The 17,677-nt window shown below is 44.1% G+C and overlaps 1 protein-coding gene across 1 annotated transcript in view; it reads right to left on the bottom strand.

Annotated features, from left to right (window-relative positions):
- Positions 1–885: 885 nt before the first annotated feature.
- Positions 886–17,677, bottom strand: part of COL4A6 (collagen type IV alpha 6 chain) — a gene marked incomplete at its 3' end in the record, with an annotated part of 49,202 nt that continues 32,410 nt past the window's right edge. Inside the window, exons 22-41 of the mRNA XM_082004364.1 lie at positions 17,382–17,603; positions 16,983–17,144; positions 14,820–14,990; positions 14,210–14,353; positions 13,811–13,936; positions 13,317–13,498; positions 12,979–13,042; positions 12,386–12,460; positions 10,773–10,880; positions 9,911–10,018; positions 9,428–9,499; positions 8,023–8,148; positions 7,549–7,665; positions 6,529–6,690; positions 5,467–5,565; positions 5,063–5,209; positions 3,269–3,385; positions 2,313–2,504; positions 1,793–2,079; positions 886–1,146 (exon numbers count right to left, since the gene is read on the bottom strand). Of these exons, the coding sequence (XP_081860490.1) occupies positions 886–1,146; positions 1,793–2,079; positions 2,313–2,504; positions 3,269–3,385; positions 5,063–5,209; positions 5,467–5,565; positions 6,529–6,690; positions 7,549–7,665; positions 8,023–8,148; positions 9,428–9,499; positions 9,911–10,018; positions 10,773–10,880; positions 12,386–12,460; positions 12,979–13,042; positions 13,317–13,498; positions 13,811–13,936; positions 14,210–14,353; positions 14,820–14,990; positions 16,983–17,144; positions 17,382–17,603 (2,942 nt within the window). The remainder of the gene's footprint in view (positions 1,147–1,792; positions 2,080–2,312; positions 2,505–3,268; positions 3,386–5,062; positions 5,210–5,466; positions 5,566–6,528; positions 6,691–7,548; positions 7,666–8,022; positions 8,149–9,427; positions 9,500–9,910; positions 10,019–10,772; positions 10,881–12,385; positions 12,461–12,978; positions 13,043–13,316; positions 13,499–13,810; positions 13,937–14,209; positions 14,354–14,819; positions 14,991–16,982; positions 17,145–17,381; positions 17,604–17,677) is intronic.

The raw sequence follows: 17,677 nt of genomic DNA, 5'->3' as shown, positions 1-17,677 counted from the left end.
CACAGCTCGAATAATTACACAAGTGTGCCAAAGCTACCTCAGAAAGGAAATTTACCTTCATAGTAATCAAATGTTTCTGGTGGCTGCACATCATTTGACTGCAAGGAGATAAGCACAGACCTTGAGGCAGACATTTTATCTGGAATATATTTCAACAGAAAGCTATGAAAAACACCAGAGGGGTTTTGGATTCATCTTCACATCAATGATGTTGCATTTTTCACTGGGGTAGTCTTTAAAGTCACCCGTGGATGAGAGTCTGGATGAGAATTGGTTACCTGTCACTGAAGGAAAGAATGTCCCATCTCTTTAATAGGCAAAGCAAACCAAATTCATCTTTGAGTCTTCCTAAGGAAGTTGGTTATCAACCATTAGTGTTTAGTGTTTCTAAGTCACCTACAATACACTGATAAATTTTAGCTAGCTCTATATTTCATAGGAGGATGAGTCTTCACTCCCTTAACACTAGACCAAATACTGCTTGCAAAGACACTAATAAAGCATGACTTTGTCTCTCTTGTTGATGATTGGCACGTGCCTCGGACAGGGCAGTGGTGTAACGAGAGACATCAGTTACTCCGGTCTGAATAAGGAACTCACAGAGAATCTCTGAGGTAGCCATAAATGACGGGAAAAAAAAACTATTGAAGTAAAAGCATAGCACCATGTTCCACGAAAAAAAAAAAGAGGTTTCAAAGCACTGGTCTTCTCCTCCTCCGTGGGCAGTCAAACTCCTGGACTTGACACTCAGTTTTTGTAGAATTCTTGCTGTCTTGATTCACCCATCAACCACACACAAAACAGGTTTATGAATTTATCCTTCTTCACATCAGTGATGTCTAGTGTTGGGTAAAAAAGACGGTTAACGTTACTTCATTTTTGTTACTACAAGTTCTTCATGCACACTTGGCAACGGCTGACCCTTGTTCGAAGCTGTCCGGCTTTCAGAGTTTCGGAGGGAGGAGCACTGACAAACTGCTGTGACTGTTCAACAGTCGTCAGCCAGAAGCTGTATTTGTTTGCAAAGTAATGGCACGTTCCCCTAGCACCGTTGCATTCGATGAATGGAGTAGCACGGAAATCCTCCAGGCAAGAACCAGGTGAGACAAGGGACTGACCTCCACCTTCCGCACCAGCTGCAGTATGCTGAAATAAAAATGTCAACTAAAATGAGTTCAGAGGAACAGAATGGGAGGTAAACAGAGGAGTCCTCCAGTTCCATTGTTAAAAGGAGTAAAACAGGCAACCAAAATGATACCGTGGCTACATCTGTCTGTCTTTTGAGTCCGGGCTAGAGGTGAAGAAGCAAAGGAATGTACTTAGGCTGAATATACAAGCCTGCTATAATGGAAAACCAGCTTTGGAAAAAATTTTGAAACAATAATGCTGACTTCATACTTTCTAACAATCTTACACTAATGAGCTTCTAGGAGAGTGCAATAGAAATCGTTTTACTTTTTCCACTGAAGAGGGGATTAAGACGATGCTGTAGCTTAATTAGCGTCTCCACATTTAAAGGTTTGAAGAACAAAGAATATCTGTGGCAATACAGAACTACTGCATCAGGGTTACTCCTGAACTTGAGCAGTACAGGTGAGAAGGCCAGCTAAATAGGAACAAACTCAGAAAGCCTACAGCAGGCCAGCTGATAACAAATAAATGCACTAGGGCGAGAAGCTACAGTGCTCTCGTTTCCTGTAAGCAACTCATAAAACACAGTCCCAGTCACCTAATCAAAAAGCAGATCTAGAAATGTTTAAAGCTGCCTTTGCATTAGCCATAGTATCCTTACCATAAGGAAGGAGTACCCTATCCATAGGCTGCGCCAACCAAGGGGACACTGTGGGATGGTGATGTCCTGGCTGTGCACAGCCACAGCCTGGGAAGGAGCTTCACACACTGAGCAACGACTGATGTACTGTGGGATCTGAACACTGTCCACTGGCATCATGGGGATAGGAGCAGTGGTGGAGAGCCAGTAGGACTTGTCATTTCGGCTGGCATAGTAGCACACTTCATTGATGTTGCAGTAAATAAAAGGCATGGTGCTGAAGCGAGGTAAACAGGAGCCAGCAAAACCTGGAAAAATTGGAGAAGTGGTCATATCAAGCATCTGCCCAATGCTCCAACTCATACACACCAGACCTGAGTGGTGGAGGATGGCACAAGCGACACTGCTCTCAGTACAGATTCTGGCCATGCAGACTTCCACCACCTCTATTACAACCACCTGTGGCACCAATGAAGATTGTGTATTTGAAACAGGATTTTGGCCTACATTGTCTATGCCTGAGAGAATTCCGCCAACTCACCAAGATCCTGGTTGTGTGACTTTTCCTGCCCCTCCACGTACAATAAGCTGTAGCCGTCCCAGAGCTTATTCATTCCTATGGGACAAGGTGGGATTTGGTCTGACTGACTGTGCTTCACTAAAGTGTATCCAACGCCCACGCTCCGAGCAGGCATTCCCGGCAAACCAAGCGAGCCCGGCTTTCCAGCAACACCTGGAAGACAGCAAAGGAGTCACTATTAATAGCATGCAGTGTGGACATCAGCTGGCTCTATAACCTGATTTCGGCATTGCTGTCATTGCGTTTATGTCAGTCTTGTACAATGAGGAGCCCAAGCTTTGATGGTTGTTATATGAATAAATAGACTTATCAGTCCCAAAAGCAGTCATTTCACAGTAGCATCCACCCATTTCCTACCTCATTTAATTTTCTTTCTTTGCCCAACAGCTCTGGTGCCAATGTGTTAGCACATATCTCACAGTACAGGAACTCTGAGGCTCTCAAAGCACCAACCAAAACCTAATAAATTCATTTTTGCTATAGTGCTCTTCATAATGGTATTCCTTTGACACAGAAAGGCCAAAAGTTGTACAACAAATCTGTGGCAGCATCTAAACCTTCTCTCTCTCACTGTGCCTTTCCTCTACTACCCAGCCCTCACAGATGCACTCACTGTGAATACCGTTTCACTTTAGATCTTCAAGATGACTTCCACATCCATAGAACACTATGTTCAGGATGTTCAGGATTGTACCTAGGACAACACCAGCAGCGATAGACAACATTGACGTGTGACATAATCTTCCTCACTGAAGATTAAATTTACTTCATTGCAGATACAAGACCCAAGATCATGTACACCCCTTGGTCTTCCTAAGGTAACTGAGTGTTGGGGAGGGTCTCTGCAGAATCTGTAGGCAAACAGAATTCTACTGATTGCTTCTTTCTGATCTGCGCTCCCCAAATCATAAAGCTACCTTCAAATCCTTGTGGTCCTGGGGCACCTGAAGGTCCTGGATCCCCAACTATGCCAGGTGATCCAGGCAAACCATCCCGTCCTTTCAAACCAGATCTTCCTGGCAGACCTTTGGTACCTGAAATTAAATACATTACTATAATTTCCTCATACTGGAATCCTTCACTCCTGCAATCATATTCCAGAAGAGAAATACATTGTCAGCAGCCATGCTGAGACCTCATTCTTCAACAGCTGTGGTTACAAACAACTAACTCCATCTGAATATCTCTTAAAGGGTCAAGAGGTGCAGCTGAACATTAGACAAGGCTGAAGATGCAGCACTGAGATCTGGGATAAGCTACTGATTTTAGTCTGAAGCCACACTGGACCTAAGACTCAGGTTTCAGTTTGATGGCTATGGGAGTCTGAGAAATCTTCTCATCTCTGTCTCGCAAGATTCCTGCCACTGTGAAACCAAGAATCCTCTGGTATGATGGTCTGGCTGTTATAAGCCGAATAAAGTGGAGCTACCTTGCTGAAATTCTGTGTAAGACTTGGAAGTCACTTTTTTTGCTTGATTTCACCCTTTTTTCAAACCAGAAAATTGGCCTTGATGCTCAGCCTAAATATTATGTAAAATTAGAGCCACTGACTTGAACTAAACTCACTTTTCCCCTCCTCCCCCCAATTTTTGATGATGATCATCTGACTGACAAATATTTAAAAAGGACTCAGGGCAATGTGCACAAAATATAAAGGCTTAGAAGTTAGTGGGATGTAAGAAGAGGTGCCTGCCTATGGACCTTTAGAATCTCTTCCGGACTACCCTGACCCCTAACCAGAAAGGTCTGGCACAGGTTGGATAAACCAAGAATAAAATAAGTGTTCAGGATAGTACAAGTTAAAATATAACAAAACAGTAGAGAGAGACAGAAGGCGTTGCGCAATTGCACAGAGCTAGATACCTAGCATGTGATCAGTAATGTGGAGGTTAATATTAGTATAAAGAAACACGTGATTGGGAAACAGATGGGTTTACATCTGCACAACTTTTGTAAAGATTAAGCATTAAAAACAGTATAAATAGGGGTAATTTCCCAATGAACTTCTCTCTTTCCACTGCCCTGCAGTGTCTGTTACCTGATTGCCTGACCAGTATTTAAAAAGGCACTCTCAGGTTTTACTCCCTGCATGTTTATTAACTTTAGGAACTGACAGCAGGAAGCCAGGAACTAACACAGCTCCGTTCACTGTGACAGGATTCAGATAACATCTAGGGGGAAGGACTGCTGCTAAGTGATGTTCCCATTCTAGGAGTTTCTACAAATAAAAGAGAATATTAACATTTAAAACTGCTTAAATAGCAGTGCTAAGTCCTGGGGACTTGCTGGGCCTAGGAGACCCAGCTGGTACAGGACCCACCAAAGTTGCTTTGCCAAACAATATGAACCACAGTGGCGCAGAATTTCCCAGCACTTCTCCGGTTACAGTACTTAATTGACAACTCAAATAGTTCTCGGTGGTCAATCATCTTCACGACCACTCTACCCACTAGCACCAAAACAGGTATCCTATCAGCTACAACACAGGCTGCTGCATCTAATTCCAGAAACCTAATTAAAAAACACTATAAAAGTGCATGAACAGAATTTATCAAATACATTCTGATAATAATAAAACATAGTATTTGTATGCATTTTGCTGGCATTATTTCCTTTATTAGAAAAACCCGTAAAACTTCCTAATGCATTTGAGAAAGTAGTGTTGTTCTTCCAGAAGGCCAGCATTTCAGTGATCTGAGGGTACTTCTTACCAGGTTTTCCAGCTGGGCCCTGGAATCCAGGATCTCCATCAAAGCCAGGGACACCATCAATTCCTGGCAGACCAGGTAAGCCTGCAGGGGCTGTGATTTCTTCTGGCTGTGGGGTTATACCTGGAGCCCCTTGTTGGCCAGGGAGACCTGCACACAGTGCAAATGACAGTGTAAGTACCCCACAAAAAATTCACACTTTTGATGATAATACTGACACAAAAAATTAAGACTGCCTTAGTGCATCAGCACTGGGTATCTTTGTAAGTAGCAGTATGTCAAGCTCTTTCTAACTTATTTCAATCCCTAAGGGTCCCCTCAAATAAGCCCCTTAATGGATCTCTGAAATTTTCCCCAGCCAAACCATGTGCAATAAAGTACAGCTTTTCAAATCCTCCAGCACTCACCTCGACGGCCCGTTTCACCTTTCAGCCCAGGGTAACCAGGATCGCCCGGAGGTCCGTCTTTACCTGGCATCCCCATAAGGCCAGGCTCCCCTCTTATACCTGCAAAGACACACCACTAAAGACCTCAGGGGCTAAGCATAGGGTCCTGGTTCTGACCCACAGCCGGGGCACTAAGAAACACACTGATGGCAGCAGTGGCAACAGCAGTTCAGCTTCGAGATGGAGGGGACCCACAACCCTAAAGAAACTGTGCCCATTTTGATGTCCAGAATGGCTGCACAGCCTCAAGACAAGAATTTCCACTGCTACATAATTACACTTTATTGAAAGTATTCTTCCCCTTCCTTGGGCAAACCAGGGAAAGTTTTTGGGGAGTACAATCTTTTCTACTTGGAATCTCAGTCTATGCACATCACAGAGGGTTGGGGATCTGCCAGCCTACAGACAGCATACGGTTCTTCACCTGGCAATGCTTCTCCATCCTCTCCTGGTTTTTGAGCTGTGCGGTTTCTTTGAAACCTTGCTACTAGAGCTCTTGTTTGCAGCTGCCCTCTAGTCTCCTTTGGCAGAGACCAAAGAAAGAGCAACCTGCTCCCTGCCTTAGCCCAGAACAAGATCTCAACTTCTACAATCCTCTTAGCCTCTTGTGGAGACCTAAATCCACCACACTACGCTTCTGAGTACACAAGAGGTGGGATGAAACAGCATCTGCAGTCTTTGCTTAGACAGCATATGCAAGTGGGTAACTGTAGTCAACAAGCACAAAACCATTGCAGTGGACATCATCTACTCAGAGAAAAAGAGAGAAGAGAAAAAAATCATTAGGGACACACTGAAGAGCACCTGGAGCTGGCCTCACTTTGCTGCTTTTGGAGTCAGTAGGTAAAACCTGCATGGGCCAAAAGGGAAGACTTAGACAACAAACTCAGCTGGGCTTACACCTGAATGAGGATTCATTTCAAAGCAGTCACACTAGTGGTTAGTCTAGTGGTTAGACAGTCATTCATACTGTCAAGGTGACAGCTGCCAAACCACACCCAGACCCTTTCAAGACAAGATTACCTTTGAATCCAGATGCTCCAGGGAGTCCAACGGGACCAGTGGGTCCCACATCACCCTTAATGCCTCGCAAGCCAAGAACACCAGGGAAACCTGGATTGCCTGTGTCACCTTGGTCAGAAGCTGGGCCAGGGGGGCCTCGTGGTCCTGGAGGACCTGGAAGACCTAGAGACAACAGGGGTAATTAGCACAATCTGCTCCTTGGGCAAAGTAAATGCTGGGGCTATCCCCAGCGTGTCTTTCTAGAGGACAGTCATTGTTTGGGTATCTGTATTTCCAGGAGTGTCCTCCTCCCAAAGGAAAACAATTAGACCCCACCCGCTTATATCCACTCAGGTCTCAAACTTTTAAATCCTTTTAACCACAGTAATATAGCTTCAAGTTCTGGGCCTGAGCATAGCCCTTGCCCCACCTGGTAGCTAGCCTGGTGACTCAGACATTCCCTAGGAGAATGAGAGCCGTGGCTTCAAACCCTTGGTCAGGGAAAGGCCTAGAGTCTCAGCCTCTCCAACACGGCTGCGAGGTACTGAATGGGTACCAATGCCATCACGACAAATCCTCCGAACTATACTTGCTGTTGACCTTACGGCAAGCGCTTCTTATGTACCTCTAAGTAGCAATGAAGCTTTGCTACCTCCCAGCTCACACAGGATAATTCTAAACTTCACACAGAGCCTATGACTACAACTGTGGAAACCACAGTCCAAAATGGAGCTGGTGTCCAAATTTAGACACTACGCTGGACTTAAGTACCTACCTTAGTGCCCAAGTTTGTCTTCAGTACCACATCAGGTGAAATGAATATGGACTAGAGAGCTTTAATAACAGGCTAAATCAAGACAGGATTCAACAGCAGAAATTGAAGACAGATCTTCTCATTCTTGATCCCTGATCTAAAACCCAGGTTATTAAGTGACAGTACTCATCCAAGTCATTTCCCCTCAGAGCTCTTCAAAGGTAGCACATAAAGAAACAGAAATCCCCTTAGCTAGTTCATTCTCCTTAAAAGGCTTCTCTTCATACCTGAGCTCCCATCTGTTCCTGGATGGCCAGCATCCCCAGGTCTCCCACGTATATCAGAAGGAATAGAAGCTCCAGGTGTTCCTGGCAAGCCAGGCAGTCCCACAGGACCAGGGGGACCTACAATAAGAAACAGAAAATGAGAGAGTGTACCCAAAGCTCTTCAGTGAGCTTCACAGACACAGACAGAAGTAGTGGCTGAGTAGTGTTTATATTGAGGAAAACAAAGAGACATCTCACTACATGAGGGGAAAAGTTACTATATTCTGCTGTTCAGGAGAGGTATAGACACTGTGAGAACTATGTAACCAACTGTTTCTCAAATATACAGCCACATCACAGATTCAACGTTTACCTGTCAAACTGTTAACGATCTCTGTGGCTTTAGCGGTTCTCTTTGGTAATTCTGCTGACCATACAACCCATTACCCTGAGCTGCAACACATCCTGCTGGGCTTCCAGAACATCAGTATTTACCCATGTCTCCTGATGAGCCTTTTGGTCCAGGGAATCCTAGAGCTCCTCTACCCAAGCCTGGAGAACCTTCTTCACCCTTTGGACCTGGGAGACCTGCAGGGCCTTTCAGTCCAGCTTCGCTCAGACCTAATTAAACATGGTTGGCAAAGATAAAAGAGCCAATTTAAATAGCCAAGCAGCAGTTAAATTATGACACAAACTGAGTTGTAATAAAAATTAGCCATTTACTACTCTCTCTGCTGTTTTCAGGAGAGCAACAGAAAGAGATTTGGTGCCTCGTGCTACTTGGGTGGAGCAAAGCACATTTAAATACTCTGCAAGATGCTAAGAGAGAAGCATATGACTGTTCTGGCCTTCCCACAAGCTCTTGCACAAGGATGTGAACCCAGTACCCCTGTGACAGGATTTGTCTGCCAGCCTGCATGCTGTGTCTTTCGAGAGGATGTAACATAGACTCAAGCTTCTGGTCTTTAAATAACCGTGTGGCCTTCATGCTCCAACATGGAGAGATCAGTTTCCACAGACTACTGCAGAAGACACACTGAGCGCAGGCGGCGCATAGCAGAGGCTCCCAGGAAGAGCTGCAGGGAGATGTTCAGCATGTCACTCTGATAAGAGTAAATACTAGGCAGCTCTCTCAGACAGGAAAATTGGGGAGAATCTACATGCTGTAAATCATTACCTTCCAATAGCGAATGTTTTAAACAAAGAAAACACAGGTATCGTTTGAGTTGTACACATCAAGACTGTTCGTTCATTTTCACGCACAAAATGTTCGCCACTAATTTTAAGTGCTGCTTTACAAGATGACTAACTAAATAAGACTCTTTGGAAAGGTCCTTCTCCACGTCTTTACATTTAGTAAAACATTGTTTGCAAAACAGAACCACATTCTATTTCATATGGTCAAAAAAATGAAAAAAATCTAGCAGAAGCTTCCCAAAAGCAGAATCCAGAATCTAATCAAAGAAATCAGCTTCTGATTTTACTGATGCCTTTCTTGAGCTCCATATAATTGAGGGTTATGGAAAGCAGTAAGGAAACATGCCATCACTAAGCCAAATACAAAGCAAGAATTTGATGCTGCCCTGCTAAAATCAAACATTCATTAGAAATGAAAGAGTTTTATGATTTCATTCTATTGACTTTCCAGCAATGACATAGGCCTTCAAAAATTCAAGGACAACCATCACCAGAAAAGCCTCTTCACAGGCTGCATCCTATTCTTACTGGCATTAAAGAAGAATTTGTTCATGCACATTCAGTATCCTGAGGTTTTTCTTCAGGTTATAATTAAATCCAAAACTGGGTGAAATAGGGGAATTTTGTGGGGAACACTGCTCTCATGATGGACCAGTGTATGCATTTCCCCAGTTATGACAGTTCTACTATACATTTCCTTTACCTGGTGTTCCAGGAGACCCTTTTGTGCCTGGCAAGCCATTCAGACCAGTTAAACCTGGAAATCCATGAAACCCTGAAGAGACATTGGGAATACATAAGTGAGCAAATAACAAATAATGTAATTAGGTGGAAATGCGCAAGATGTTTCATGGAGACTACAACACGTACAAGAAACCTGACACACAGGGGAACACAGTACGTAAAGTCTTCCTTCACACAGGCCCCTTTCACGGAAACTCTTCCCACTGCTCTCACCAGTTTTACCCTCAGTGATCCAAATCAAGTGAGAGCCTCTCTCTTTCCAACCACTCCTCTGTTCATTTTTAGCAGCTGGTGCCTGCACTAACATTGCCAAGAAATGAGCTGATTTCCCACGCACAGCTGGCCCACACAGAAGAGTGCTGCGTGCCTGCTGTGATATACTTGGCTGAAACGCTAGTTTTCTGACCCAATTTCTCCCCCCAGGTGCAGCCTCCAGATATACCTTTAGGTCCTGCTGTTCCATGAGCCCCAGGGAATCCGACAGATCCTGGCTGCCCTGGAGGCCCTGGTGGCCCAGGGATTCCTCTCACCCCAGCATTTCCAGGGATTCCTAAAAACAAGCAGAAAAATGTTCCTGTACTATACACATCCAGGATGGAGCAGCTCACAGCTCCATCTTACAGCTCATAACGTGGGTGAATAAATGACTATTTAGATAAAGCAAAACCAGACATAAATGTCTCCTCACCACCTCTACTAGCGTAGCACTTATCAAGCCATTTACTTGATAGCTTTTTTTTTTTTAATCATAGCAATGACAGTCTTCATCCACCAAGTGACACACTGGAACAGTTCACATACTGAATAACTAATGAAATTGTTTTTCAAATAAAACACTCCAATAACAACTTTCACTGTTCTCTCATCTTTAATCTTGATAACAATTTGAGAATCTACCTACTAGTTACACCACTACCTGAAGACACTTGTAGCCATCCTTTTGGGTAGGTTTGGCTCTAGAGAGGGAACAGACAGAAGCGTTGCAATGGAAGATTTTAGAGCAGCCTTTCCTATAAGCAGCTGCAAAGAAGCTGCTACTGCTTGTATCTAACTGAGGTCATCCCTATTTGTTAAAGGAACTCCTTTAGGTTTCAATTGTACAAGATTCACCACATGCTTGACCCATGGTCACGACAGGACAAGATGACACCTTACACTAGTATCAAAGAAAATACACATCTTCTTGTAAATCTTCTTGTTTAAGCCTCAGCTGAGACAGGCCAACCAGGGCTAAGGAAACAACAAGGTGAGGTTGTTCCACAGTCACACCATGAACTGCAGAACTTAGATGCCTAGTCCAGTACCTGCTGGTCCTTCTTGGCCAAGATCTCCCGGGCCTCCTTTGAGTCCATTCACCCCAGTGTTTCCTGGGTAGCCTGGTTCACCCTTGAGTCCTTCTCTTCCTCTCTCTCCTGAATGAAAGGATAAAAACAGACAGCATGCTACAGCACAAGTCAAACTGGAGGAAGGCGTGAAGAGAATGAGCAACACGTTATGTTGTTTCACGCTATGTTAAGCTGGTGGCTCATGGCTTAGACAAGCGTACTCTTCGCTGGGTAACAAACTGGCTGGATGGCCGAGCCCAGAGAGTTGTGGTGAATGGAGTGAAATCCAGTTGGCAGCCGGTCACAAGCGGTGTTCCCCAGGGCTCAGTACTGGGGCTGGTCTTGTTTGGTATCTTTATCAATGATCTAGATAAGGGGATTGAGTGCCCCCTCAGTAAGTTTTCAGATGACACCAAGTTGTGTGGGAGTGTTGATCTGCTCGAGGATAGGAAGGCTCTGCAGAGGGATCCGGACAGGCTGGGTCAATGGGATGAGGTCAATTGTGTGAGGTTTAACAAGGCTCAGTGCCAGGTCCAGCACTTGGGTCACAACAACCCCAGGCAACGCTACAGGCTTGGGGAGGAGTGGCTGGAAAGCTGCCTGGCAGAAAACGACCTGGAGGTATTGGATGACAGCCGGCTGAGTATGAGCTGGCAGTGTGCCCAGGTGGCCAAGAAGGCCAACAGCATCCTGGCTTGTATCAGACAGTGTGGCCAGCAGGAGTAGGGAAGTGACTGTCCCCCTGTACTTGGCACTGGTGAGGCCGCACCTTGAATACTGTGTTCAGTTTTGGGTCCCTCACCACAAGAAGGACATTGAGGTGCTGGAGCATGTCCAGAGAAGGGCAACGAAGCTGGTGAGGGGTCTGGAGCACAAGTCTTCTGAGGATTGGCTGAGGGAACTGGGGTTGTTTAGCCTGGAGGAGGCTGAGTGGAGACCTTATTGCTCTCTACAACTCCCTGAAAAGAGGCTGTAGTGAGGTGGGTGTTGGTGTCTTCTCCCAAGTAAATAGTGGTAGAACGAAAGGAAATGGCCTCAAGTTGCACCAGGGGAGGTTTAGACTCAATATTAAGAAAAATTTCTTTACTGAAAGAGTGGTCAAGTATTGGAACAGGCTGCCCAGGGAAGTGGTGGAGTCACCATCACTGGAGGTGTTCAAAACACATGTAGACGTGGCACTTCGGGACATGGATTAGTGGGCATGGTGGTGTTGGGTTAATGGTTGGACTTGATGACCTTAAACGTCCTTTCCAACCTTAATGATTCTATGATTCTATGTTGAGGTTGCAGCACTTGTGTCTGCTTAAACATGGTCTGGGCCCTGGACTGGACTCCCGGGATGCCAAATACCAGTGCAAGTTCACAAGTTCCTCCTCAAGAAGTGAAGTGGGACCCAGCATTAGAATTGGGCTGTTCTTACACATGTTCATTATCATCCAGATTTGTGCCCCACTTGGATTCCAGACTCCTCAAATCTCACTTCTGAAGTATTTAAATTTGTACATTACAAAAATACCCAAATTGGGCAACGCTATCCTGTTTACTCTCTAGAATTTTGCATTCTTGAAGTGAGTAATCAAGGGCTACTTTACCTGGGAACCCCGGGTCCCCTCGCTCTCCTTTTGCTCCAGCAATGCCAGTAATGCCAACAGACTCTCCCTGGTCACCTGGAAAAGACAGACAAGTTGGGAAGGCCATGCTCTAACTGACTGTGGGGAGCAGTTTTGCTCAGTAGCCTTGTTTAGGAAAATAAACCTTGCCTATACTTCAAATCCATGGAGCAAAGACAGACAATAGTAAGTGATGTAACCGAGTTTGAAAATGCTTATAAACAGCAATGGATGCACATTCACTCATGTAAATGCATGATAAGACAATAGGTAATTCCACAACATCCTGTCCTTTATACTTTTGTCACAAAGAAATGAGAAAGAAAGGTGCCTCTTGTACTGTCCAACATGCTTCACACAGTGCTGGGGACAAACTGTCAAAGGACCATAAAGTATTTATGCATTTGGCTTGGGAGTGGTCTCATGTGAATGAAGCCCTTTATAAGGGGACATGTACTTTGGAACCAGTCATTGGAGAGCAATGGACACTTCTAGAACCCTACTCATTCATTCTAGTCATGAATATCAGGACTGCCTGTACTGAAAGACCATGTACCTCTCAAAAGATTTCTTACCCTTTGGACCAGGGAGGCCAATAGGTCCTGGGAATCCAAGTATTCCTGTGATACCATCTGAACCCTGGGGAAAAAAAAAAACCAAACCAAATAAAATTAGCCTTTGTTTTTTATTCTTGTTCCAAACCTGGGATATGTGGGATAACAGACCGCAAAGATGTAGGAAGAGATACTATCCAAAGCGTCATTCAACAGTATGAGCCAAACAAAAACAATCTGGAAGTTTTGCAACGAAAAATCCTGCCAGCTTATGCTGCTTTGCTACAGAAGTACCAATCAGAATACAGGATTTCCCTAAGAGAACTTAGAGAAGATGAAGATACTTAAGAATTATTTACCCTCTCTCCTGGCATTCCTGGAAATCCTATGATACCATGTGTACCCTTCTGTCCTGGCAGCCCAGGCTGTCCAGGCGGACCATGGAAGCCTGGGTCACCATGAGGACCTCTCTCTTTGCTTGCTGACCCAATTGGACCAGGGAGACCAGGCTGTCCACGGCTTCCTTGGATTCCTTTATCACCTGGGTTATGAAATGAAATTACACTCTATTGTGTAATACAGACATTCAACTCATTTAGGCCAATTGACCTGTTACCCAAAGCTCCCCTTAAAAAGGAGGAAGGGATGGCACTAGCTCTGCAGAACAGAGCTTCAAAGGAAAATTATTTTCTCAAAATTAAGAATTACCATATGCAAATCTTGCTAGAATGCGAATGGCAGAACGGCAAATAGCAACACTGCAGGCGCTGTCAAAAGGACAGACCATGCTTCACTGAAAATAAGCACAGTTCAGTAACTGATACTGACAACTAACTACAATGTTGTGAAATACCTCTAGGTCCAGGGAATCCTCCAAGTCCAGCTAATCCAGGATCTCCTTTGTCTCCTTTGAATTGCAGTGCCTGTTCTGGAGGCCCAAGAACAGGAAGACCAGGTGGACCTACATCACCTCTGTCACCTGAAGAAGAAAAAAGTGAGGAAATCTTGCAAAATAATCTGACAGAGAAAGGGTATAACACTAGAAGCTGGCAGACAGAAAGAGAACTTCCATGTCCCCTGGTGCAAATTTATCAGTAGGTGCTCAGCATCTTTGGCAACCAGGACAAAGTATTTCACAGGGAAGAAAAAAACACAGTTTTTAGAAGAAAACATTAAATACGCAGACATCTCAGAAAGGCCTCCTAAGTCCCTCTGCTGCACAGCCAGCAAAAGCCTTTCAGCTGTTTCTCACCTTTTTGACCTTGGAGTCCCACCACTCCAGGGCTTCCTTTTCCTCCAGCTGCGCCAGGAGTTCCTTTAAACCCATTCACCCCAGGGACACCAGGCAGGCCTGGCATGCCAGGGAAACCAAGCAGGCCAGAAGACCCTTTCTCGCCTGTATAGAAAAGTTGAGAAATAGAATGGGAAAATTAGTTGCCTCTGGTACACTGCATACCCAGCTAGCTGGCAGGTAGAGGTGTAGCATGGGTCTGGCGAATCACCCAAATCTGGGTAGTAAAACTTCATAGCACAAGCCCTGCATGGCCACTTCTCTCATGGACCTCCATAAAATTTCATTCACTGTTCCTCATTTCTACAATTTTCTTGTCTATCTTGATTTACATGACCCTTTGTCCATAAGGGCCCAAGTCCTTTAAGATGGATCTCCTTAAGACCATGATTTGATAATTAAATCCATCATTCATAATTCATAACTCAGCAGCAAAACAAATGCATTCCAATACTAGTTGGGAATTCATTCTCTTCTGACAAGTTAAGAATACAAGTAAAATCAGTATTAACAAGGTTATTTTTCTTATGGGCACGGTAATCTCAGACTATTCCCCTAGTGGAACACGTACCTTTTGGCCCAGAGAAACCTGGACGTCCATCTTGACCAAAACGCCCAGGTGACCCTAAGAATCCTCTTTCCCCAGGAGATCCTGGAGCACCATCAAGACCTGGGAAGCCTTTCATACCAGCAGGGCCTTGTGGACCTACATCTCCACTCAAGCCTTTGACTCCAGGAAGTCCTAAATCAATGCAAGAAAGAACTCAATAGATTATGTCACACAAGCACTAGGACAATTTGTGCGCAGCTTCCCAAACTCTTTAAACACAGCATTGTTTTTAATATGACAAATGGACCTTATGGCACATGCAGCCTACTAGAAGGCATAAAGCTTAGAATTGCAAAAGCATTAGTCATCTAGTAATAAAATACCTATGAAGAGGGTTACTGCCTACATCACTACACAACTGGCAAGAGTGAAACCCCTTATGATGTATCTGTTTTTGTCTCCTTTACCAGACACTAAACTGTAGCACACCAGTCTTACCTTTACCAAGGCAGCCAAACCATAAAGGGGAGCATCATTAATGCCAGCTTCTGCTACCTACACCATCCTCCAGGTGAACCAGAGTTCAATTGGAGGGGCTTATTTTTACCAGTTTCTTTTCCACCTTGTGTTACTTCTCACAAGCAAATTGCTCACTACGGGAACAAGCTTCTGATTGTGCTGTCATAAAACCAGGGTCATATGCACTGCTTTGCCTCTAAATGTTTCAGAATGTTTCTAGCTGAAGCTTTGTAATGGTTTACAATTTTAAATAAAGGCTCAAACCATTGAAAACAGAATGCTCAGATCCAAAGAGAGGAAGAGAAGGAAAAATCATGTGGTTTCTGAAAAATGGCATTTGCAGCACTAGCACCCAATATATGAGCTTTGTTATATTCAGGGCTTAAACATTTTAAGCTACAACCCAATATTTGTTAAACCAGAAGATGAAAAGGCTGCTTCATTTAAGAAGACAAAGAAAACACACACTTAGAATCTATACATATTGATGCTTTCCTTATAGGCTTCAGGCTTTGTAACTGTCTGAGCATTCTCACTGCAATGGTTTTTCGCCTTCTTGTTTGATTAGCAATAATAAGGGGTATCACCTATAGTCAATGCAATTCTTGTAGCATTAAAAGCTAGGTTGTTAGTCCATGAGCTTTTATGCTACACTGCATTTTCTCACCTTGACAGCCTATGTGAAGAACCCATAACCAAAGAGTGTGACATCAGAAATGGAGAGTTGATGATAAATGGAATAGAAACATGGTGAAGGAAAAAACAGACAAAATATGTAAAACAGAAAGAACAAGGGTACAAAAGAAATTAATGATTGAGAGAGACTACAGCTGCCAAAAACTTTATCATTTGGAGCTTATCATCCCAGCAATGGGAGGTTTTTAAAAACAGTTGAAGGAGAGTCACATATGGCATACAGTCCAAAAATGTAAAACAATAGAGAGGCAAAAGCAATATTAACATCCAAAACCAACGTTCAAACTCTAAGATTTTAATCTCAAACGATGTTACTGCTTTCATTCATTTGCTGTCACTGTGCTCCAGCACCGTCATCCTGCATGTCAGAAGAGATGAGTTATGTCACAGGCCATTATCTACTAATTCACAGGTCCCTCTTTTCTTGGTTCTCAAGTCTTGCATATACTGTTATGATGAAACATGTTAGTCAGTGCAGCTGGAGAGATACTGCTGTACTCAAGTGGTGGGTTTTTTCCCCTTAAGGTGAAGGGAAATAAATTTCTCTTCTACCCCAGTGAAGAGAAACACAGGGAAGACTTAAGTGCTTGTTATGAGAAAGCCAACAATGTTCCAATCTATCAAAGTCACATTTCAAGCAACCTCATACATTAAAAATTAATCATCATGAAAATGAGAAATGAAGATTAGTCAATGATACAGCCAGAATGTAAGAGCAGAGATGTTAAAAATATCAAGACATTTAAGACGCTTTCTCCTATCTTTCTACTGTACTTCTTACAGCCTGGGGGCACCGTTTCTAGGCAGGAGTCATCCAGCAGTCAGAGGCAAAAGGCTCAAATTCTGCACTCTGTTAACCCTAATCAGAGGTAGGAGCTCACTCCTAGCAAATGCCAAATCTTCCCCACACTTCCTCGACGTTGCAGTGTTCATCTTAGCTACTTGTCTTCATTTGAAAACATTACATACCTGGTGCTCCTGCAAGGCCAACTGACCCCATGGGTCCTGGTTTTCCCTTAATGCCAAAAGGACCTCCAGGACCGGGAGGTCCCCGCAATCCAGGGACACCCGAATATCCTGGATTACCCTGTTCGCCTTTAATGCCTAGGAGGCCTGCTCTTCCATCTAACCCTAGGAACAGAGAGGTGGGAGGTTACAGAACAAATAAAACAAAATTCATACTTTTAATTAAAAAGTTAGTTTTAATAAAAGACTTTGAGTTGCATTCTAAGAGGAAGCCAGCAAATCGCCACCTGTGAGCAGCTTAGAGGGCTGCTAAAACAGTATTTTAAAGAGATTGGAAAGCAGAACGATTTTTGAAAGAGAAACAGTTTGATATTCCCAGATACAAGCAGTATCAGTGCTTACCTTTTGGTCCTGGAAATCCAAGATCACCTGTAAGCCCTTTATCACCTGGGAGTCCAGGTCGGCCACGCTCTCCCAGGGCTCCACTCTCAGCACCAAATACATCTCCAGGAGCCCCTTTCATTCCAGCTAAGCCTGAAGCACCCATTTTCCCAGGCAAACCATCTGTTCCATCCAGTCCTGGAAGTCCTTGTGACCCTTGCTCTCCTCGAGGCCCAGGAAAGCCTTAGAGAGAAAAACAGTAAATGTCACTGAGCAGACGTACAGAATATCTGCTTCCAATAGCAGCATCTCCAACA

Source organism: Phaethon aethereus (assembly GCF_964289735.1).
Source record: "Phaethon aethereus genome assembly, chromosome: 10".
Classification (NCBI taxonomy): Eukaryota; Metazoa; Chordata; class Aves; order Phaethontiformes; family Phaethontidae; genus Phaethon; species Phaethon aethereus.
Note: the sequence above shows the minus strand (reverse complement) of the source record. Positions and strands in the feature narration are given on the sequence as shown.